At 60.2% G+C, this 23,002-nt stretch overlaps 1 protein-coding gene across 2 annotated transcripts in view; it reads right to left on the minus strand.

Moving 5' to 3' along the window:
- Nucleotides 1–451: 451 nt before the first annotated feature.
- HTRA3 (HtrA serine peptidase 3) overlaps nucleotides 452–23,002 on the minus strand; it is a 29,634-nt gene continuing 7,083 nt past the window's right edge. The window contains exons 2-9 of one of the 2 annotated variants that reach the window (XM_030876821.2): nucleotides 18,949–19,048; nucleotides 15,937–16,159; nucleotides 12,787–12,981; nucleotides 12,042–12,074; nucleotides 10,192–10,306; nucleotides 4,674–4,722; nucleotides 3,015–3,110; nucleotides 452–1,366 (exon numbers count right to left, since the gene is read on the minus strand). In XM_030876821.2, the coding sequence (XP_030732681.2) occupies nucleotides 1,201–1,366; nucleotides 3,015–3,110; nucleotides 4,674–4,722; nucleotides 10,192–10,306; nucleotides 12,042–12,074; nucleotides 12,787–12,981; nucleotides 15,937–16,159; nucleotides 18,949–19,048 (977 nt within the window). In that variant the 3' untranslated portion in view covers nucleotides 452–1,200. Of the gene's footprint in view, nucleotides 1,367–3,014; nucleotides 3,111–4,673; nucleotides 4,723–8,072; nucleotides 8,850–10,191; nucleotides 10,307–12,041; nucleotides 12,075–12,786; nucleotides 12,982–15,936; nucleotides 16,160–18,948; nucleotides 19,049–23,002 lie in introns of those variants that run through there. The other variant, XM_030876822.2, reaches the window with a different exon arrangement.

The raw sequence follows: 23,002 nt of genomic DNA on the forward strand, positions 1-23,002 counted from the left end.
GGGGGAGAGGCCACGACACGGGGAAGGGAGGGGTCTTGCCAGGGACCGGGGGGCTGGGAGCAAGTGGGGAGCCAGGGCTGAGTGGTGGGGCGGCTGGGGCGTGGCGATGCCTGGGTGCTCCAGGCGGTTAGGCCCGGGTCTCTGTGCCCACTGATGTGTCAGCTCTGGGTCAGGAGAAGCGGCACAGCGGCGGGTGGGCTGCCCCAGACGCCCCTGCTGGCACAGGACCATGTGCTTGTAAACTTTAATTCCCATACAGTAGAGAAACATACAGTACAAGCAACATGGGGGACCGGCTGCACCTGGAAACAGGCTCCCCGCGGAGAGGGGGGCACCTCGCCTGCTCCTGGGCGATGCCGTGAGTCCCGCTGCACAGAACAGCCAGGGGAGGTGTAGCCGGCTCAGCCCTCCCCTCCCCTCCCCCCCGCAGGTCCCAGCTTCCTCTGCCCTCCGCCCTCCACCCCAGGGGCCCCTCCCGGAGGACGGGCGGTCTTCCAGGGGGTCAGACACGCTCTGCTCCCTGCCAGCTTCTCTTGTGCCTGGGAAGGCGGACCTCATCGCCAAGCCCTGGGGCTTGGCTGGACGGCCAGGGGACATCCCGCGGTGCCAACTCCGGGCCAGAACCGCCACACCTGACTCCTCAAGAGGAGCAGATTAGCCGGGCAGACAGCCCTGGTCATTCAACATGGTGGGCGCTGTGCTATTGGGTGTGGGAGGCCAGGGAGGCGCACCTGGGAGAGAAGGAGGCTGGGGGGCTGAGACCTGAACAGGTGAGAGTCAGTGAGGGGAGGGGTGGGGCAGCGGGCATTCCAGAGAGAGGTATCCTATCAACAGGTGCAAAGGCAGGAAGGCGGGAGAGAGGATGGGACTTCCTCCGGGCAAATAGAAGAGTTTTCTAGATCTGGGAACTTGGAAGGGCCCTCAGGAGCATTTGGTGGGCGGGGGGAACATTGGGCTGCCCCCAGGGGCACCGTGATGCTGGGGCCAGTCCTCCCAGAAGGCTGAGATGCGGGCCCCTGGCCAAGCCCAGCCCGTGGCTCTGGCCCTGGACGGCCGGGAGGAGGCCTCTGGCTCTGCTGAGGACCGACCTCGGTCCTTTGTCCTGACCCCAAGGGAGGCAGCGGCTCCGGGCGGAGCCCGTCTGCTGGCCCCTGTCCCGGCTGCAGGCTCCGGCGGCGATGGAGGGAGGGGGCCCCACCCTCACAGGACGACCTCGGGCACGATGCTGAAGAGCAGGTCGTCGTTCCCCCGCCGCACCTGCAGCAGCAGCGGCGACTCGGTCAGGACGGCTTCCTGCAGCTCGCTCGAGTCGGCCAGAGGGCGCCCGTTGACCTTGACGATGATGTCGCCATCTTGGATGCCCCCTCTGCCAACAGGAGAGACACGTGGTCACAGCACCGCCCCGAGAGGCCCGGGCCCGGGTCTGGGCACAGTGGGCTTTAACAGCAGCACATTAGGAAAATTCATTTCAACAGGGAAGGACACGGCCCTGACCGCAAGGCTCTCACAGCAGACGGGAAGCACTGTCCTGCAACGGACTAGCGCTTTCTCGGTCTACTTCTGTACATCAGAAGGGCTGGGGTCACGTTCTGGCTGCAGCCTCCCTCGCTGGGCTGCCTTGGGCCAGGTGCTCTGCCCCTTCGAGCCTCTGTTTCCACATCTACAGCCCTATGTGGGAACATGATTTGCAAATTACGAGGCCCAGGGGGTTGATTCTAACGTAAGATTTTCCCATCAGAGACAGAGCGAGCTGGGCTGGCCCCCCCTTTCTGCACCTGACTCGCTGTGACCTTCCCCTCCCCCCAGAGGGCGGGCGGGGTGGCACCGTGGTTAGATGCATGAGTGATAGCGCCCAGATCCACACACGTGGGCCGTGTGACCTCGGAGGAGCGACTTTGCCAAGCCTTAGCCTTCCCATCTGAGCAATGGGGCGAGAGCAGCAGCCTGCGTGTCCCGGGCTGCAGTGAGGATTGACTGAGATGAGGCACGTGGAACGCACAGCTCACAGGCAGCCTTGGCCGGCGGCAGCCACCGTCGCCGCCGAGCTCCCGTCTGGCTCTGGGGTGCCCTGCGTGCGGCCGCTCTCGGTGACCGCCGTCTGCTGAGTCGCGGGGTGCGGCGACTCGGAATAAAGAGCCTGAGCTGCGGTGGTTACTCTTTGGCTCTCATGGATTCACGGAGCGGTATTGCCACAATTCTTACCGCAGGTCGGCTGCGGGCTGAGCACGTGTACTGTGTTCACGGCGGAAGGACATAAGGGGTCCGCGTCTTCCAGCCCAAGACACAAAACAGAAAGGAGGCGTCCTGTTGGGTTGCAGGGGCCCCGGGGGCTGGGGGGCCCACCTGCCCGGCTCCAGTCAGCACTCTGCCCTCACCCTTTCCAGCAGCCCGAGATCTCAGCGTGGACCATCTCCAGCTCCCGGGGTTACAGTTAAAAGCGGGATCTGCTGCAGCCCGCCCACTGCACAGATGCAGCCCTGAGGCAGAGGAGGGGTAGGCCTTGCTCAGAGCTGCTCCAGGGCACAGATCAGCCGTGCAAGTGCGTCAGACCCCACCCACCGCACTGCCTGCCTCAGCCCACAGTGCTGCAACAATTGACCTTTCTCTAGTAGTTGGTGGTTTCCAAGAAAACAAGGCTTTATCTCATCTGATCTTGACAATGTCTCACGGGACAGGAACAGTAGGCTGAATCATGCCCGTTTTGTAGATGAGAACACTGGCCCAGAAAGACCCAGGGTGGCCCACGGGGCTGGTGAGAGCCAGGCTGACGCAGCTCGGGGTGACCTCTGCTACTCTGTCTCCCCAGACCCAAGGAAAGGACGTTCTGGGCCAAGGAAGGGCACGGCCTTCGCCTCCCCAGCCTGCCTCTGGCCTAGAGGACTGGCCGGAGTCCCACCTGCTACTCCACATTGCGTCATGCTGCCAGGAAGCTAAAGGTCGTGCGCATCAGTGAGGCCCAGCCCAGGCCCTGCACCCACCTGCCCAGCCTCCCTGCTTCCTCCGGTGAAGCCTACCTCTGAGAAGGTGAATTTGGGACAACCTCTTGCACATAAATCCCACTGCTGACCTCCGGGAAGTCTGGGTTGCTGGCCTTCAGTTCCTCCACCAAACTGAAAAGGCAGTTCCACGGTTAAGGCACTCCTTCTGAGCCTCCAAACGGACTCTTCCTTCTCTCCACCACCCGGGCCAGACCAGGCGTCTCCTCTGGGCTCCCACCTTGCCCTGTCCTGCCATTGACCACTCTGGGTTGTCACTGATCCTTGCCTGTGTCCCCTACTCAACACAGGCTCCTCAAGAGAAACCTTGGTGAAGGTGGATGGTCAGAAGTGTAGAGAGGGGAGGGTGATGGACAGACGGATGGGAGGATGGGGGGGAGGAGGGATGAGGAAGGAAGGAAAGGTAGAGGAGGATGAACAGACACTGGGTGAATGGTGCTGTGGAGAGACAGACGCCTGGACGGACGGTGTGACGGATGAGCGGGTGGGTGATAGGGAGACGGAAAGAACACCTTTAGAAGACAAATTGGCATATCGGTCTTGATTCCGAATTGCTTTCAGACCTATTCCCTAGGTGAACAGTTGCTGAAACAGGAAGAAGGTCATTTTAGGGACTGAGTGGGCAGGAAGGTGAGTCAGGTGAGCTTACCTCTTCCCAGAGCTCCCCAGTGCAGAGACCTCTTCCTTCTTCAAACCTTGGACCTGACGTTGCATTTTCCTCCCTTCAGCTTCCTTTCCTTCCTCTCTCTCCCTCCTCTTCCCCACCCCCTTCTCTATTTCACTCACTTAGTATTTCCAGGCACCCACTCTGCTGTAGACCGGGTCCTGGGAGGGGTGGGGGGAGCAGACAGATGAGCAGGACCCAGTCCCTGCTCCCAAGGAGCTCATGGTCAAGGTTGAGGACGGGCGATTCTGACACCACGGGACCAAGGCGATGCTGGCGAGGGAAGCACAGCTTTGCAAGAGAAGAGGAGGCGCCTGGGGAGGTAGAATAGTGTCCCCCCCCCCCAAAACTGATGCCCACCTAGGGCCTCAGAACGTGTTTGGAAATAGGGTCTTTGCAGACATGGTTGGTTAAGAATCTCTAGATGAGATCAGCCTGACTTAGAGTGGGCCCTTAATCCAATGGCTGGTGTTTTAATAAGAGAAATAAGAGGGAGACTGGACACAGACACACAGGAAGAAGACGCCATGCGATGAGAATGGCAGAGCCTGCAGTGATGAAACTACAGTCCAAGAAACACCTGGAACCACCGGAAGCTGGGAGGTGCAAGGAAGATCCTCCCCTGGGGCATCCGGGGGGAGCGCAGCCCTGCTGACACCTTGATTTGGGACTGTGGGCTTCCAGAACTGTGAGAGAATGAACTTCTATTGTTTTGAGCCTCCGAGTTTGTGGTAATTTGTTATGGAAGCCACAGGAAGCTAATCTGGGAGGCTTCCTGGAGGAGGGGCACCTGAATGGAGTCCTACGGAAGCCAAAGGAACCTATCAGGCAAAGGGGGAAAGGCATTCCAGGCAGAGGGACCGGCCTGAGCAAAGGCTCAGAAGCCTGAGTGTGTCTGGCCTGCCGGAGCACCTGCGGGTGGCCGGGCATGTTGGGGCCAGGGTCTGGGAGGAAGCTCGAGGTGAGGGAGGAGAACGGAGGGGTGGCAGGGGGCAGCGTCCTTCAGCACTCACCTGGGTGTGATGGTCCGCATTCGTATGCCAATGAAGCGCTTCTTCCAGTCTAGAAACCGAGCACGTCGGGACTTGGTTAGAGCCTCCGTGAAAGTCTCTGTCCCCGCCAAGGAGCCGGGCAGGGGCAGAAGTCCCCCACCCCCTACACCTAGTAGAAGGCAGCGGGAGCCGCCTTGCTTGGACCAGCCCAGCCCCCTTGTGATCAGGCACCTGGAGTTTCCTCTCTCTAACTGGCTGTTCTTGAGGGGCTGGGAGACGTCCTGGCTCTAATCTTGTGGCTTCGTGCCCACCCTCACCCTCTCAGGCACCATCCAACCACCTCAGCTCTGACATCTGCTCTCCTGCTCAGCCCCACGTCCAAACCCCAGCGCACAGTGGGGCTCTTCTCTCCAGCCTCCAGCCCACAGGGTCCCCAAAGTCACCTTCCTCTGGTCTGAACTAGTCACCTTCCCCAGCCTTCTCCACAAATAATATATTAATTGATAACACCCAGTGAGCTCTGACCATGCGGCAGGCCCTCTGGTTGGAGCACTGTACACCTAATAGGCTAAGATGGTACCTCTATGCTCCCAGCTGCCCCAGCCTATGACTTAGACCCAGAAATAGAATTTACATATTTTAAACCATAAACAAGTTTCAGTACATTTTTAAAATGTCGTATCATAAAAATATGCTCTCTGGCCACAATGGAATGAAACTAGAAATCACTAATAGAAAGGTATCTACAAGATTCCCAATAACTTAGAAACCAAATATATATTTCTAAATAACCCATCTTTGTTTTGTTTTGTTTTGTTTTTGCGGTACATGGGCCTCTCACTGTTGTGGCCTCTCCCGTTGTGGAGCACAGGCTCCGGACGCGCAGGCTCAGCGGCCATGGCTCACGGGCCCAGCCGCTCCACGGCATGTGGGATCTTCCCGGACCGGGGCACGAACCCGTGTCCCCTGCATCGGCAGGCGGACTCTCAACCACTGCGCCACCAGGAAAGCCCCTTTGGCACTATTTTTAAAAATTAATTCAAAGCACATAATAGTCCTAAGTCTAAAACCTCACAAAGTAAAACTTTTGGAAGAAAATGTAAGAGAAAACCTTCCTGGACCTTCGGTTAGCAAAGATTTCTTTGATATAACACTAGACTCACAACCCATTTACAAAAATTGGTAAATTAGACTTCATCAAAATTTACGAAACTTCTGCTCTTAAGAGAATGAAAAGACAAGCCACCAGGAGAAAATATTTGCAGTTCATTTATCTGACAAAGGGATCCTGTCCAGAATGTATAAAGAATTCTCAAAACTTAAGAACACGAACAACTCCAATTTTAAAAATGGGCAAATTATGTAAACAGACATTTCACCAAGGAAGATGGATGGATGTTCCAGATGGTGGAACCCTGGAACATGGGAGATGTTGGGAGATGTGGGAGTTGAGGTCAGAGCACATGGGAGCCCTGACCCCATCGATCTGCTGGGCTTTGGGTTTTGGGTTCTACTCCCAGTGAGGTGGAGCCTGAGGAGGGTTTGCACAGAGACACGCCACGGTCTGCCTTAAATTTTGCAAGAACCTCCTCTGGCAGTGGGAAGAGTCTGTGGGGGGCAAGGGCATGGACAGAGGAGCAGAGAGGAGGTGAGTGTCCCTGGTGGCTGGCTTGGGGGGTGGAGCTGGAGATGGCAAGAGAGCAGTAGGGGACGGACTGATCCCCAAGATAGGGCCAGCGGGGCTGGCTGATGGATTGGACGCAGGTGGAAAATCTGGAAGGATGGAGCTGCCGTAACTGAGAAGGGGAATGGGGATGGGAACGCACAGCTTGTGTGTGGGGGGGTGACAAGCAGTTGTACATCTGAGACTAGGGTTTGGGGAGGGGGTCAGGCTGGAGATGTAAATTTGGGGGAGTCACTCTAGGTGGCACTTAAATCCACAAGACTGGATGAGGTCCTCAGAGGAAAGGGGTGGGGCCCGGCACTGAGGCCTCAGCCCTCCAACCTGCTCCCGGCATGAGGACCGGCCACTGGTCAGCTTCGCTCACAGCCCCAAGGTCACGCTTACCAAAGAGGAAGAAACCCGCGGCTTCGAGAAGCGTAGCCCAGGGTCACCCGAGGCCAGTGGCTGTCCTGTTAGATCTCCTGGGGCAGGAGATTCCTCACCCTCCACCGACCCCGGAGCAGCGGGCCACGCCCACTCGCGGGCTCTCCAGAAACAGAATCATAACTGCAACCCTTCGTCTTCCCGTCCTTATTGGAAAATCACCTAAGTGATGCGTGTCGCGTGCTGGAAACAAGGCTTGGAGGGAGGCTGGGTGCCCTGTTTCTTTCTAAACATGTCACGGAACCACGCTGACCCAAAGTGAGGCAAGTCCATCAAAGACGGTAACAAAACAACAATGCGGGCGGGGAGGGCAAGTGATGGCCTGAAGGGGGCGGATGCTCTCGGGGAAGGAGAAATGCACCCAAGGGTACATTTTCCACGGTCAACCGTGCGCCCCATGAACTGACTCTCACTTCAACAAACAAACAGACACGAGAGCGATGCTCACACCTGGGCTTCTCGGCATCAAGACTAATCTCTGATTTGCCCAAGGGCCCCCATCCCAGGAAATGCCCCTCACTCACCCCACCGTCCAGCGGGTCCTATTGGCTCCAAGTTCAAAATAGATCCCGGACCCAACCAGCCCTCAGCCCACAGCTGCCACCCCCCGAGCCTGGCCACCAGAAAGGCTGCTGTGGGCCCCTAACTGGTCTCTGGCATGGACTCTTGTCTCCCCAAAATGGACTCTGTAGATTACTTTGTATCCTGCAACTTAGCTGAGTTTTCTGACGGGATCTATTTGTTTTGGGGTGTTGCCTTCAGCATTTGCTATATAGAGTATCATGTCATCTACAGAGTGACAGTTTTCCTTTTTCCTCCGCCACGAGATTCCTCTTATTTCTTTCTTTTTTTTCTTTTTTTCATTTAATTATTATGGCTAGGACTTCCTAGACCATGTTGAATGACAGTGGCGAGTGTGGTCAGGGTTAGACTTATGTGTAAGCATAACTGGCCCTCTTCCCCTTCCTCCCTCTCCAACTCTCTGAGGCTTCCAGGAAGGACAGGACAAGTCCAGGGTCACACATGACTCAGGGAGTCGAGCTGAACCATTGTTTTTCTGCCCCTCAGTCCTGGGCGTAAGTTTGCGTACCTTCCGGGCGGACACACCTAGGATGGCCCAGCCCACTAACTCAATCACCCGCTGTGGGTACACGTTAGTCCTAAGGCTGGCTGAACCCCCAGACACTCCTGGGGCCACTCTTACCTTGAAAGTCCCCCAGAGGCCTCTGCCCCCCAACCCCTAGATGGAAACAAGAAGTGCACCTTAACTAACATTCCCTCACTGTAATAAAAAGATGTCAGTCTTAAAGAAATTTAGATTAACTGGGTTTGGATGATTTGGTATTTTTATTTAAAAAAAAAAACCTAAAAGTGAATATCAGTCAATTTCAGAAGGCTTTAAAATTATAAATTCAGTCAATCAGCTAAAACTTGTTGGGCTCTTTCATTAGTCCACATGTCCTCAGGGAGGTGACAGCTCTGGGGACAGGGGACGAGTGTTCCCTGGGGCCTGGGGGGAGGTCAGTGCTGATGGGGACAGTCCCCGTACAACAAAGGATGGGGATAGTCCCTGTACAACAACAGAGGAAGAGAGAAAAAAGAAGAGGATGTTATCACCCCACTTCCAACAAATCAGTCACCTCACAGCTCAATCTGTGCCAAGTACAGCCCCACTGATTTCCAGGAAGGTGGCCAAAGTCAAAGGCACCCCTGGAGCAGAGGAAAATTAAACTGGAAAACTTGGTTATTAGAGAAAAAACCAAGCGTGGTACGAAGGTGCAGCCCTGGATCAAGTTCTGAGCTTCCTAGCAGCCAAGGAGAAAAGGGCTCAAGAGGTGAGATGATCCCCTGGCCAACAGAAGCCTTCAGCTTCTTTAAGGAAGACTGGCTGTGCCCTGGCTTCAGGCTGTCTTCACATAAGGGACACGGATGAACCAAACGGGGTCCTCAACTGCGGTTCTTCATGGGACCAGTCCTCTTAGCCCTGGTCTGGGCTGTACTGGAGTCTGTACACTTGGCTGGTGGGGGCGTGCAGGATGGGGCAAGCATGAAGAAATCCCCCTGCCCTCAGTGGACTGCTGGCGAAGGGGCTGGGAGGAGACAGGGAGCAACGTGAAGGTGTGAGCGGTAGGGCTGAGTCAGGTCTGGGCGCTGGCCACGAGGGGTCATGGGAGACAAATTGGGCGGAAGGAGAAGTTGCTCAGGTGAAGAGAATGGTGGGAAGGTGGAGGCCGCCAGGAAAGGTCCTGAGATCAGAAACGTGGCCCTCCTCTGGAGAGTGGCTGTGACCACCGACTCTGGGAAGGTGGCTGGCCTGTCCTTACTAGGGACAGGGGACAGTCACCTGGCCTTGTCAAGGCCTCTCCCAGATGGATGCTCGTGGCCATCTGGGAGCAGGCAAGGTGGGCGGGACGTGCCCGTGTGGATGGGGGGAGGAGATGGAGGATGAGAAGAGGGTAATGTCCAAGGATCAGGACCTCGGGCTCTGCTCCCCCGGAGTAGAGCCTACGCTGCCCGGCAGTCTGCATGGCCAGAGGGCTGAAAGAGGGAGGACTCGTGGATGGGCAGGTGGATGGCTGGAAGGAAGGAAGGGTGAATAGGTGGATGGATGAACAGAAGGAAAGAGGGATGGAGGGAAAGAAAGAAGGAAAAGGAAGGAAGAAAGGAAGGCTAGATGGATGGATGGATGTATGAGTGGGTGCACGGATGGGTGGGTGGGTAGAAGAATGGATGGTTGGATGGGGGGTGGGTGGGTGAAGGGGTGGGTGTGTTGGTGGGTGAAGGGATGGGTGTGTTGGTGGGTGAAGGGATGGGTGTGTGGGTGGGTGAAGGGATGGTGTGTTGGTGGGTGAAGGGATGGTGTGTTGGTGGGTGAAGGGATGGTGTGTTGGTGGGTGAAGGGATGGGTGTGTTGGTGGGTGAAGGGATGGGTGTGTTGGTGGGTGAAGGGGTGGGTGTGTTGGTGGGTGAAGGGATGGTGTGTTGGTGGGTGAATGGATGGGGGGTGGGTGGGTGAAGGCATGGGTGTGTTGGTGGGTGAAGGGATGGGTGTGTTGGTGGGTGAAGGGATGGGTGGGTGGGTGGGCAGACGGGTGGGTGGGTGGGTGAGTTGATGGAAGGAAGGAAGCACTGGGTTCTGACAACTACAGAGCAGCCCAGACAAGCGAAGCCCAGGTGCCAAACCCCTGGAGGTGGGAGGTGAGGTTGATGCTCGCCAGCCAGAGGGGCCAGTCTGGAGGGGTAGGGGTGAACGCGGCCATGAAGTGGAAGTCCTGAAAGAGGCTGAGGTATCCCGGGCCGGGGGTCTCGGGACATCAGGACGGGGTCAGGAGTGAGCGTGGGCACACAGCACCGCAGGATCTCCTGGCCCGGCGGGAGGCTGTGGGCTCAGCCCTGGGACAGCCTCCCTGCCTCCACGTGGGAGCCGCGTACCTTTGCCGTGCTTGTCCTGGAACTCCGTGAGGAAGCGCGTGATGCGGTCTGAGGGGATGGCGAAGGAGATGCCGGCCGCAACCTTGAGCGTGTTGATGCCAATGACCTCGCCGTCCTGGGCAGGTGATCAGAGCGGGTGGTCACTCGGGGAGCCCAGGCGACCTCTGCCCTCAGCGGCAGAGCGGCGTGTCCGCGGCTCGGCTCCCAGAGGGGACCCTGGCCATCAGCACCCTCCCTGAGAAGCTCCGAAAAGGTGCTCTGGGGTTCACACCTGGGTCAGGGACCCCCACCTCTCCCGCCATTTGCCTCCAGAGCTGACCCCGCCCCCATCGCTGGAGAGTGTCGGCCGGGGAAGCTTGCAGTCTGCCCCTGAGAAGCAGAGCCCACTGACCGAGGACACCCCCAGGCAGCATTCCAAGGGGCTGAGGCCAAGAGGGACGTGGTGAGGACTGTGGGATCCCCCATCCCCGCCTTCTAGAAGCAGGGGGCGCAAGTGGGCCCAGGGCCGCCCCAGCACCCCCCTCCTTTCTGTCCCTTTGGAGCTGGGCTCCCACCCTGCCCTGCCCTGCCCGCCACGAGGCTGGCGTAGCTTGGCCGGATCTGCAGCCTGAGGCCTCTCTCCTGGACCTAGCCCCTCCCTCAGCCCGGCAGGCACCCCTGCCCTGGCTCTCCTGTTCACCTCGGGGGTGACGTCTGCACACGACACCCAGGCCACGGCCTGGCCTGGTCACCAGGGGTCCCCTCTGGGGCCTGCCGCAGAGCTTTGGACAAAGGCATACTTCGCCTGCCTGGTCCCCCAAGTGCCCGTCCCCACCTGTTCCCTAGGAGCCGTGAGGTGGGAGGACCAGGCCAGGAGAGGATCCAGGGACGGAGAGTCTCTCATGGGCCCTGTATGCCCATCCCCCTCCGCCTGGACCACAGGGCGTGGCCTCCTGAACTCTGGCCTGAGGTCCTCCCACACGAGCTTTCCTGAACACCAGCGCTATGGCCTCAGCACTGCTGGAAGAGCCTAGGGCTTGTCAGGGCGCGGGGAGACGCAGCCTCCGCGTCAGGACGTGGCGCACCAGCCTCCCTGCACTGTTTCCCACCTGTTGCTCCAGCAGCGACACCTGCCTGTACGCCTCCACCCCGTGCCCGTGCTCTGCCCTCGCCCTGGAATATCTTTCTCCTGCACGTCCCCATCCACCCAAACCCTCCATCTCCACAGCCCAGACGAGATGCTCCCGCCTCCAGGAAGCCCTCCCGGATCCCACGTCAGCTGCCAGGTCCCCTGGCCCGGTGTCCCTCTGGAGCCCTCCCTACTCCTCACACCGTGCTTGGGTGTGTCCCTCCTGACCCCGTCCTTGGATGGGTCCCCTCCCGAGTACTGCCTGAATGGCAAGGCTAAGGCGTTCCCCTGGGATCTGGCACTGGGGGAACAGGCATCTGTGTCTTAGAGAGGGCTGGACCTCAGCTGGTCTGGTCTATCCTTACACGGCCCAGACGCAGGGACCAAACCCAGGGAGCCTGGGTGCCGAGGTGCGTGGCACGCCCATCTCGTCTCCTGTCAACACGACAACAGGGGGACCCAGAGGGGGTGACTCGTCCCCAACCTGTGTCCCCTGCCCCAGGTCCACCACAGGCACACAGCCCCGGCCTGGGCTGCTGTTCTTGGGGTGTCCCTCACTCCTCTGACAGCACCAGCTCCCCTGGGGGTACGGGGCAGCACATGCTCGGGGTCACATCCTCCTCCTGGGCCTCCAGGCTGTTGGCCGTGTTCTGGGTCCCACGCCTGCCTCGAGGCTGTGCCCCACCCGCCATGTGAGCAGAGCCCCCGAGAACCCGAGGCCCCTGCTCTAGGGGACACTTACCAGGTTCACCAGCGGTCCCCCGGAGTTCCCGTACTGCAGGGGGAAGCAATTCGACATGAGCTGTGCCCTGAGCCCCCCGACCCCGAGGGCTCCTGAAGCTTTTTCTTCCAACTACCGTTCCAACCAGCACAGAAACATGTAATCGAATGTCATCCCCCGACAACGTCGAAAGGCCTCATCACTGTCTCCCATTTCATAGATAAGAAAACTGAGGCCCACAAAGGCCAAGTGCACGGCCGTCTGATCATCAGGGTCTGACCTGCCCAGGGCTGTCTGCACAGACCTCATGGGCTCCCTGCAGCCTCACATCCACAGGGGGAGCAGCAGCTGGCGGACGCAGGATGGGGCACCATTTCTCACCCCGCCAGCCTCGAGGAGTCTCTCAAAGACTAACGCTTCCAGAAGAGGGTCTGAACCATGGCAAAGCCAGAGAGGCAGGCGCCGGGCGTCAAAGTGCTTTGTGAATGCAAAAGTTGCCATCCAACATGATAGTAATAATAACAATAATAGTAATAATCAATGTTGGCCGGGCTGTGTATTTGGGCAAAGGTATTCCAGGGGCCTTGGCTACGCCTCTATATCCCTGAAGGGCTGTCCCGGCCCAGGGCAGCAGCCTCTAACTCCCAGGGCCAGCCTGGCACCCATGGGTAGAAGTCACAGGGAGTCAGAGCTCCAGAGCCCGTGGGTGCGTCCGGGGATGGAGAGGGCTCTGGGACAGGGCCCCGTGGCTATGGTGGACGCTCACGTTGATGATGGCATCCGTCTGGATGTAGTCCATGTCTGAGTCCCGGAGGCCCAGCTCCCGGCCGTCCCGCTGGGCCGTGCTGACGATGCCCGTGGTCACGGTGTTCTGCAGGGCGAAGGGGCTACCAATGGCCACCACAAACTCGCCGGGCCGCAGGTCTGCCGAGTGGCCCAGCAACAGCGCCGGGAGCTTTTTCTGGGGGGAGGGGGGAAGGACACGGGGAGGGGGGGCTCAGCTGTCGGCCTTTGGTGGGACCAGAGCCAGATCACGTCCAGGCCCCCGGCAGGGTGGTCCCTGGAGCAGCTGGACAGAGCCATCAGTCAGGGCTGCAGACCAAGGAAAGTCTGGCTGCCCCGTGGTGGCCACGAGACCCAGGGCTGGCGTTCACAGAGCAGGGGCTCAGCCCCCCAGTAACCACAGGTCTCCCTAGGGCGGGCCTCAGGGGTCTGTCATAGGGAGACTGCACAGAGGGTCGAGTGGGGTACGGCCTCCAGGGTCACTGAGCCCAGTGGTTCAATGGTCCCAGATCCCTCTGAAAATCCGACAAAAGCCATGGACAGCAGCGCCCGGAAAATGCACACACTGACGTGTGGAATGGGGTCTGCGCGAGCCCTGGAGCCCAGTGGGGACCCACGAAACTGGTTTTGGAATCTGATGCAGCTCAACCTGACCTCCCAATACAGACACACAGGGAAGCTGAGGCCAGACAGATAAAGTGACTTAACCACGCTCTGCATCCCCGTCCCGCCTCTGCACGCCGAGGACACCCGCACTCTCCTCTCCTGTTTTCTCCTGGAGCCAGCGGGGCCTCTCTGTCTGTCTGTCTGTCTGACTCTGCAGCTGGACTGGGAGCTCTGAGAGGGGCCGTGCCTTATTTGTCTCCATGTTCTGGAAGCTGCAGGGGGCAAGCTCAGAGGAGGAGATGCCCGTGAGCTTGGAGGGTTTCCTGGTTTTGATGCTGCACCCCTCATGTCAGACGTCACCCCGGGGGGAGGGGCGGCACGTGGGACCCCTCAGCACCACTTCTGCAGCTTCCTGTGGGTCTGTCCTTATTTCCAGATAAAAGTCTTCTCTACAAGGTGCTGGAGTTTCCCCACCAATGGTGCGTCAGTGACAAAGGCAACTGCAGGAAGCAAACTTCCAGGTGAACTAAATAACATGAAATCCATGTGCTGATTGTGCAGGGGAGTAAAGCTTCTAAACTACACAATGGAAAAAGGAAGAGAAGCCCCGGAGATGGCCGCGCTCAGATCCCAGGGCCCTCGGCTAACTCTGGAAGTCGGGGGGCAGGCTCCCGCACCGTGGACCCTCGGCACTGTGGGTTCCATCTGGCCTCTGCTCCCTGCTCCCATGTCAGGAGTCTCCCCTTTTTATGCAGTGCCACCACGTCAAGTAAGAATTTTCCCGTTTTTCATAGCAGCTCTCGACAAAGGTGGAAAGGTAAACGCCTGTAAACGGAGCGAGGGGACCTCCGGGCGGGTTAAGGTGACCCCAAGCGGCTGTGCCCACGTGGGAGACGTGGGGTCTCAACGCGCCACCTTCTGTGCTGCTGGACGGCGAAGCCTCAGTGAGTGGCACGAAGGGTCCCAGGTGGAGGAACGGGGCGCTGCAGTCGGGGTGAGGACCCAGAGGGACAACGCGGGTCGGCAGCTTTCCCCAGAGCTTGGTGTGATGCCACGTGCAGGGCTCGGAGGCTAAGAGGCAGACCTGCCGTCATGAGAACCGCTGCAGGCGCTGGGCATCTCTGGGCACCGGGGCACCTGGGTCTTACTGACTCTGCTGGCATCTTTGGCCCCAGGTGGCCGCTGGGGTGCGCCCCTGCCCCCCCTGGGACTGCAGTGCCTGGAAGGGGAGAGACCCAGAGACAGCCAGACCTAGGGTCTCATCCAGCTCTACCTCTCCCCACAGGGGTCCTTGGGCAGGGGTCGCAAACTGTGGCCCTTGGGCAAATCCAGCCCAATCCAGCAGCCTCTTCTGTAAATAATCTTTTCTTGGACCACAGCCCAGCCAGCTGGCCTGTGGCTATTTTCCCAGTCCAGTGCAGAGCAGTTGCTACAGAGACCACAGGGCCCGTGAAGACTAAATCATTTACTACCTGGTGCTTCACAGAAGTGTGCCAGCCTCTGTCCTTGAGCACATCCCTCCTCCCCCAGCCCCAGTTTTCTCATCTTTGAAATGGACATGGTGTTCCCAGACTCAATAACTACTGGGAAAGGGCTCAAAAGTGGGCAAGGGTCTCCGTTAGGATAGCGGCGTGGAGCCGCTAAACCTCCTCTCCCGTGATCGGGTAAGAGGACACCTCCGTGCAAAAGACCGATCATCTCAAGTGCTGGCAGCTTTATTCAGAGAGAGCAGAAACCAGGTTCAGACTCAGGCAAGCTGGACTCGCCAGCCCAGACGGGCCGCCCCTCAGGGGCCTCACGGCGTAGGTAGGGCACAGGTCACCGTCGGTGAGCCCGCAGTGGCCCACAGAGTCGTGACCACAGCGCTGGACGACAAGAAACTCGCTGGAAGGAGTCTAGGACTTAGCTGAGTGGGCCCCTTGGTTAGACTGACCTCGGGCAATCACCTGACTCCCCAGGCCTCAGTTTCCCCTCTGAAATAGCCGAACACTGGCTCCCCTCCCGCCAAGGGCTATGGTGGGGATTGGGGGCTGTACACAGGCTGGCCTCCCAGAAATGGCCAGTGGGAGTCACGGAGGAGCACTGTGGCCCCGGGGTGGGTCTGCCTGCTCAGCTGGGGTGCCGATGTGGAAGTGGGGGGATGGAGGGGGACAAGTATCCCAAGTGCTCCCCACTGGCCTCTGTCACCCCCACGGGGACAGTGGCATCCCCAGGAATGGGCCCGGGAGGGACAACGGAAGTGTCCTGGGCCTCGGAGACCCTCCATGTGGGAGTGGCTACGGGCGGCACAGAGCCAGCTCTGCCCTGCACGGGCGGCTCAGGGGAAGCGCAGGGCGATGTCCGGACGCCCGGGTTCTAGTCTGACTAGACCCAAGACTGGGGACATATCGCCGGTCCCCGGGGGTCTCAGTTCCTCCGAGCGTCCGACGGGAGGGCTGGGCCAGCGCGTCTCAGAGCCCTGGGGTCCAGGAAGGGCTCCCCTCCCCCGCCGCCCAGGAAGGGCCCCCCTCCCCCGCCGCCCACTCACCTTGGGGTGGATCTTGATGGTGGCGATGTCCGACTTCTTGTCGATGTCTTTGATGGTGGCCTCGTAGGTGTCACCGTTCTGCAGCTGCACCTTGAGCTGCTGCCGGCCCGAGACGGTGTTGGTGCTGGACACCACGTGGGCGTTGGTGACGATCAAACCAGCCTCTGACATGATGAAGCCTGAGCCGCTGGACAGGGGCACGTTGCGGCCGAACAGAGGGTGTCTGCAGGGAGGCGAGCGGCGGGCGCTCAGGACTGGGGCGGGGGTCGGCCGCAGCGGTGGGCCGGGGTCGAATCCCAGCTGTGCCACCTCCTGGCTGTGGCCTCGGCCAGGTCATAAAGTCTAGACCCGTTTCACGGCCACAAAGAGGGGCCCACGATCTGCGACTCGCCATCCGCGAGGATGAGTCAGGAGGCCCGTGAACGTCAGACCCGTGACGACACACCAGGCGCTTCCTGCCCTGGAGCCAGACAGACCATGATTCTAACCTCAAGTCCAGCCCCCACGCACATCTGCCTGACTGTGGGCAGGAGGCCGGCCCCTCTGAGCCTCAGTCTCCCCATCTAGGCAATGGGCTAACAACACCGGCTCCACTGAGCCGGGGGCCTGCAGGCAGTTGGTCAACAAGCAGGGCTGCTCCTGGCATAGGGAAGATGCAGGATGTGCACCGGGCCTCCGTGGACTGTCACACAGCAGGTCCCCAGGGAATGTCAGTGTCCCAGATCTCTGGCTGCGTGGAGAGAGGGTCTAAACACTGAGGGGAGCGTGCTCCCACCTCCCTCGGGCGCCTCCCCACTGCTGCCTACCCTGAAGCCCCAGCTGGCGCGAGGAGCAGAGCTGGCGAGGCTCCGTTCCGTGAATTCCATGCCACGTGCCTACAGGGGGAGCCCTGGACGTGGCAGGGCAGGGACACCGGCCTTAGCATCTGCCTCCGTGAGATGGGATGGAACAGGTGATGCAGCTGGCATGGAGCCCGAGTCAGCATCCTCTGGTGGGGGACAGCACCCCGCCGCGGCTGGAGCCCTCAGAGTAGCAACCTCAGCTCCCAGGATGCCCGACACAGCTCGGGACGCCCCCCGGGAGGGGGGTCGGTCGCCTCTGGGACCCCAGGGCAGGGACTGCGTGGAGCAGATCATCGGGGCCTGAGGCTGCTTGGCAGAGACAACGGGAGGGAAGGAGCAGGGATGGCAGGGACGTCTCCGGGGAGTGGGTCTCTAGGAGGTGCAGAAACACCACCTCAGCATCAGCAGGACCGGGGACAGCTAATGTCACCAAGAGCTCCCTCTGAGCCACGGACCAAGTCATTTCGCGCTCACAGCCGCCCTACAAGGTAGGCAGGTGGGGAAACAGGACCAGTGACATGAACCAGCTGCCCGGGGCAGGCAGGGAAAGGGCACAGCAGGGGTCTGAACCAGGCAGCCTGGTCCCTTGGCCCCTCTGCAGGGTGACCAGAGCATCTGTCCACTCACGCCAGCAACCAGCTTCTGCCCCCGCCTCGTTCCATGTGGGCCCCTGAGTGGCAGCCGCACCTGAGCCCCGCGGGGCTGCCACGTGTAGGATTTGTCGAGTGTCTGCAGAAGGGCCCCAGGCAGCCCAGGGCCTCCTCTCCGGCTCCAGGGTCACAGCCAGAGGCGCATGATTTTCTGGTGTCCGGGATCTCGGCCGCCTTGGCCTCACCACGCGGACATCAGCCTCCAAGGCTGACATGGAAATGGCATCACCGCCTGCCCTGCTGGTTTGGGGGTCTGCTGCCTGGGGCTTTCTGGAAAGACGCTGCCCCCTCCAAGCCACCTGCAAGGCCAGGGACGTGCCACTCACATGTCCAGTTGTCATATCCTTAATGACACGACTCAGGGTCTGGGGCCCGTGGAAAGGACAGTGAGGGGTCAGCGTATCGCAGGGGGATGGGCTCAGCTCTGAGGTCCAAGAGACTTGGGGCAGCTCTGCAGCTCTGAGCCTGGGGCAGTTCCCCGGGCCTCTGTTTCCACATCCAGAAAATGCGAACGCGGGAGCCCGCCTTACGGATTCATGGGAAGGTGCATAGGCTGTCAGCGCTAAGGGACAGGCTGCCTGGTCTCTGCCTCTCCTTTAGGAGGTGGGCACACGGCAGGGCTGTTTGGAGCAGCATAGGAACTGTAGGAAAGGCAGCCCGCGCGGCGATGGGCACACAGCAGGCGTCTGACGACATTGCTGAGCTCACACCATTAGTCTCCCCCGCCCCACCCCGCATGGAGCATTCAGCGGTGAGCACGGTCCCTGCCCTCCAGAGATGGGGGGCAGTCCTGCCCAGTGACGAGGGCTCCCACTACCCAAGCTCCACGGCCGGAGAGCCGGGGGCCCTGTGCTGGGGCCAGGAGTCAGGGCACGAGCAATTCTGCCCACTCCTGGGAACCCCCAGGGCCACCTGGTCCTCTGTGCCTCAGGTGGGCATAATGACACTGGCCGGCCTCCACCACTTGGGGAGAGTGCTGTGAAGACAAGCAAGGCCCTGGGGTCGTGGTCGAGGCCTCAGTGACCGTCCCCTCGGGCAGCGTGGCACACGCTGCCTCCGACCCCAACAGGATGGAGTGGGGTTCTGACCCTGTGTGTCTCATCTGGGCTGCTACTGGCCAAAAGGTTAGGAAACCCGATGGAAGAAACACTTTAAATTTGACAAAAGTCACGCTCTTCGTGTCTTCTCTTTGGGGGGTATAAGTCAATTTGGGACTAGACCCCAGGATTCCACAGGAGCCAGCGGTTTGCAGTACCCCTGTGACACCTGAGCAACCCCCGACCTCCCACCTGCTCGTTCCGCAGCCCGGTCACCTGAGAGGTGCTCTCTGTCTCCTCAGGTGAGGGGGTCAGGGAGGGGGCATCCCCCGCAAGGGCACCAGCAGCTCGGCAGTCTGAGCGAGGCCCGCCGGACCCCACGCCCGCTCTGGTTTCTGCTGCCCCCCAATGCTAGAACTGAGTCTACATTGGGCCCAGCAGATGTGGGGGAGACCTTGGAGGGGCGAGAGGGGCTCCACGTACCTCAGGAAGAGTTCTATGTGGACCACGGCTGGCGCGATCTTCTCCACCACGTCAGCGATGAAGTTGAATTTGTACCGCGCACTGGTCAGCTGGTGGAGACCTGCACTGGCAGGAAGAACCAGGTGCTTTAGTGAGGCCCAGACATCTGGGAAGGGGGGCTCACTTGCCCCACGGATGGTTAATGCTGAGCTACCTCATCTCACATCGCCAGGCCGGCCAGGAGGCTCAGAGAGGTCAGAACACTTGCCCCGGGCCACACAGCACTGACGTGACACTCAGGCTGGATCTGGGCTAGTCCCCCTGGGCCGTTGCCCTTTCTCTCAGATACAGCAACGTCCTGGCGTGAGGAAATCGACCCTTCCCTTTGCCAGCTCTGGCCTGTCCCTCCAGGCCTTGGGCTACTGCAGTGGCTGGACAAGGTTACAGCAGAAGCCCCTGGGTGGTCCCTTCTGAGCTGCACGCTCCTGGCCATGGTGTGGCCCCCATCTGGGCCAGGTCAGCTGCCGCTGTCTGAGTCGCCAGGGCCCCGACCCTGATCTGTGCCTAACTTAGCCAGGCCCCAGGCTGGCTCACCAGGCAGCTCACGACCTTCCCTGGAACATTCGGCGGCTCAGATTTCTGCTGCCGTCAGCAGTGAAGCTGCTGCTCGCCAGGACCACAGGCCCGAGACGTGTGGGTGGCACAAGGCCCACACCCCTCTGGTCTCCCTGTTCGGGCACGTGCTGGGGTCTCCCAGGTCCCCGCCAGAGACCGGCGCTGTCTGGAACCCACGCTGCCCAGCCCTGCTTGTAAGGGCTCCCAGGGCCTGAAATGAGTCCTGGGCTGAGCACCATTGGGCTCCAGCTGTGTGGCTTTGGGCAAGTCACTTACCCTCTCTGGGCCTCGACACCTCACCTGAACTGTGAGACCAACGGTGCCTCTCCGCCCCCATCCCCCAGGGAGCTGTGGGAATAGGCTGTGACTTGCCAACTGTAACGCTCCCTGCCTCGGCAGGGGTGGGAGGGGCTGGGGCGAGCCCACCACCCACCGCTCCCTGATGTTGGCGAACAAAGAGGGCTCGGCCCGTAAGGTCCAGCTTCGCAGCTGGTGTCTCTTGATGGTCTCTGGGAAGTGACTGAGCATCAGGATCTAGAGAAAATCTGGTTTTCCTGGTTCTCCAAAGGGACGGGAGGGAGCAGGCTGGGTGCAGCACAGGCGCAGGGGGCAAGGCCACAGTAGGTGCCGCATAAACATCGTGGACAAATGCGGTCCCCATCCGCAGCCCGACTCATCTCCCCAGCTGTCCAGGGGGGCAGCCCTGGCAGGGGTCATCAGCTCCATCCTAAAGGTGGGGAAACCTGAGGCTCAGCTCGAGAACCAGGCTCCTGACAGGGGCTGCAGGGCTCCCTTCCTTAGGGCCCTCCCCTCCCCACTGTGGCCCCCCAAGGCCCTGACTGAATTAAGCCTGAGCTGGGACTCGGGGCCCAGAGGAGAGCTTGCCTTGGGCTCCTCAGTCCGGGGAGGCGAGCAGGGCCCACCCCACGGATCCTGTGATGTCTGTCTCTCAACCAGCCTGTGGGCGCCGGTCACGGCGGGCCCAGCCCCCTGCGGTCAGCCTGAATCAAAGGCCGCCTATCCGGGGTGGCTGGAGACTGGCTGGGAGACGTGGCCCACTGCCGGCCACCTCGTGGCTCCCTGATGATCAAACTGCGGCCGCCAGGGACCACCGTGCCCAGAGCCCTCCTCCCAGAGGCAAAGCCCAGTGGAGGGATGGTGTCTAAGATTCAGAGGTTGTGTTTGTGGGCAAGGCCCATGCCGGGCCACGGCTCTGCCTCTCCCAGCACACGTGGGTGTCAGGCACGTTTATTTCCACGTGGATAGCCAACAGTCCCTGAAACTCTGGAGGAGAAGCTACCTGTCAGCTAGCCCGTGGGGCCCGAGCCTAGCTCTGCCGGCCCAATCCCAAGGGCACTGGGAACCTGCATTCATGCTCTATCTTAAAGGCACAGGGAAGGAAGCCAGCCACCAACCTTGTTGCCCCTTCCATCCCCGGCAGGGCCCTGGTGACTTCCAGGTTCTGCTCTCTGACAAGAAGCTCCCCTGCTAGGCAATCCCCACATCACCAAGGTCCCGGAGGACCCCAGGCAGTGGGGAGGACTCGGCACCAGGCCTGGATCTACTCTGGCCAAGGCTCGGGCCCACCATGCCGTGCTGGAACGGGCAAGCCCAGGTGGGTGAGGCCAGGTGTCGCCCCTCCCTGCTCTGTAAGCCGTGGGGGCCACTTACCCCCAGTCTCTGCTCCATCACCCACCATTCCCACGTGGACCACTCCCCAGTTTTCCCTACCACGATGCTCTGGCCTGTCCTGGATGCAGCTCAAATCTCACCTCCTCCAGGCAGCCCCCCTGGCAGTCTTCTTCCCGCCCTCCTTGGGGCTCCCAGCATAATGCCTCACCCACCACACTCAATCTCATAGGGATGCTGAGTGCCTTCCGTGTGTGTGCTCAGTGCTGGGAACAGGACAGTGACCAGCCAGGCACAGCACTGCGTCACCAGTGACGGGACAAGGGGAGGCCCAGGGTGAGATGGGGGAGTCCAGTGGCACCCCTAATCCAGGCCTGGAAGAGCACACCAGGAGGGGAACAGAGATGCAAAGACACAGCCTCACGCACGAGGGCAGCTATGGGTGGATTCGGCTGACTCCAAGCTGGGCCCAGTGTGAATAAGACAGAGGAGGGGTGAACACATCAGATCAGAAGAGGCTGCGTTGCCACGCGACTCCATCCCAGATCTCAGGGACTCCAAAGCTCTAGGCGCGTCTGTCCAGCCCCTGGCTGACCCAGCGCAGGTCCCGCAGGCTGAGCGCCCCGAGCTGCCCAAGCGGCCGAGGAGCCGACCTGGCCACCCGCAGATCTGGACGGCACAGCGGCCTCCCACCAGATGCTTTTCTTTCCAATGTGGCCTCTCCAGAGATCACTTAAAATAGGTGACCCTCAATTTCATGATTTAAAAACGAAAACCCTCTGGAAAGTATTCACAGGCCAAAGGCTGGCGGGAAACACATCAGAATATTTCACGGTGGGTATTTCGGGGCCAGAGGTGAAGTCACGAGTGGTTTTGTTTTCTTTTGTGGATTCTCCAAATGTCCTCCCGTGAGCAAGTTAGCTATAGAAAGAAACAGAAGAGAGAGAGGAAGGCCTGGACGGGCTGTGAGCTGGGCTGGGGTGTGAGACAGCGAGAGGCCGGACTGTGTTTCCCAGCATCCCCGGCAGGGCCCTGGTGACTGGCGGGCTGTGGAAGCTCCGAGGGGAAGCCGGGCTGGGCTCACCTCCCACCCAGGCACCAGCTCCTCCGGGACACACACATGTCCGGATTCCCCGATAGCCCAGCTGTAAGCAGCATACGTGAGCCCCCAAGGCAGCCCTTGAGAGGGGGCACGGGAGGGAGGGCCTGACCCTAACCCAAGGACGAGGATGCTCCGCTTGACCCCATCCGGCCCAGCACACAGTAGGTCTGCAAACACCACCACAGAGAACACTGTTCAGCCTGTTAACCAGGTTTTGGGGGGAGCAGCCTCACAAGAGCAGCGTCAGTGTGTCCCAGGAAACAGGCCAGAGACAAAGATGGTTTAGGGTGGAGACAGGCCTGGAGCTAGAGCCCCAGGTCCCATGGACTTCAGAGCGCGCGCCCGCCCTGACCCCACGGCCTGGGGCTCCCCTGCGGAGCTCCTGGGTCAGCCGGCGGGTGACACAGGCCCTGCCAGGCCCTGTCTCTTTAAGCTGGCGAGGTGGGTGGTGGGGAGGAGGTGGGAGGCGGGCAGGGCCTGCTCCCTGGTCCTCTTCCCCACACACAGATGAATCATCCCATGAATCAGTGGGAAGGGAAGACGTGGTTCCCACTGCCTCTTTCCACATGAAAACCTTGGGCCCCACGGCTGGGAGGCAGACGCTGTTTATTTGGGGGTTTTGACAACCCCCATCCCCGCCCTCACACTGTCCTGGAGCCAAAGTTCTGAAGTCAACAGTCAGTCTTGACCAGACTCAGCTGTTAGCATTTCTTTTGTTTGTTTTCAAAA

This window comes from Globicephala melas, chromosome 5 (genome assembly GCF_963455315.2).
Source record: "Globicephala melas chromosome 5, mGloMel1.2, whole genome shotgun sequence".
Lineage (NCBI taxonomy): Eukaryota > Metazoa > Chordata > Mammalia > Artiodactyla > Delphinidae > Globicephala > Globicephala melas.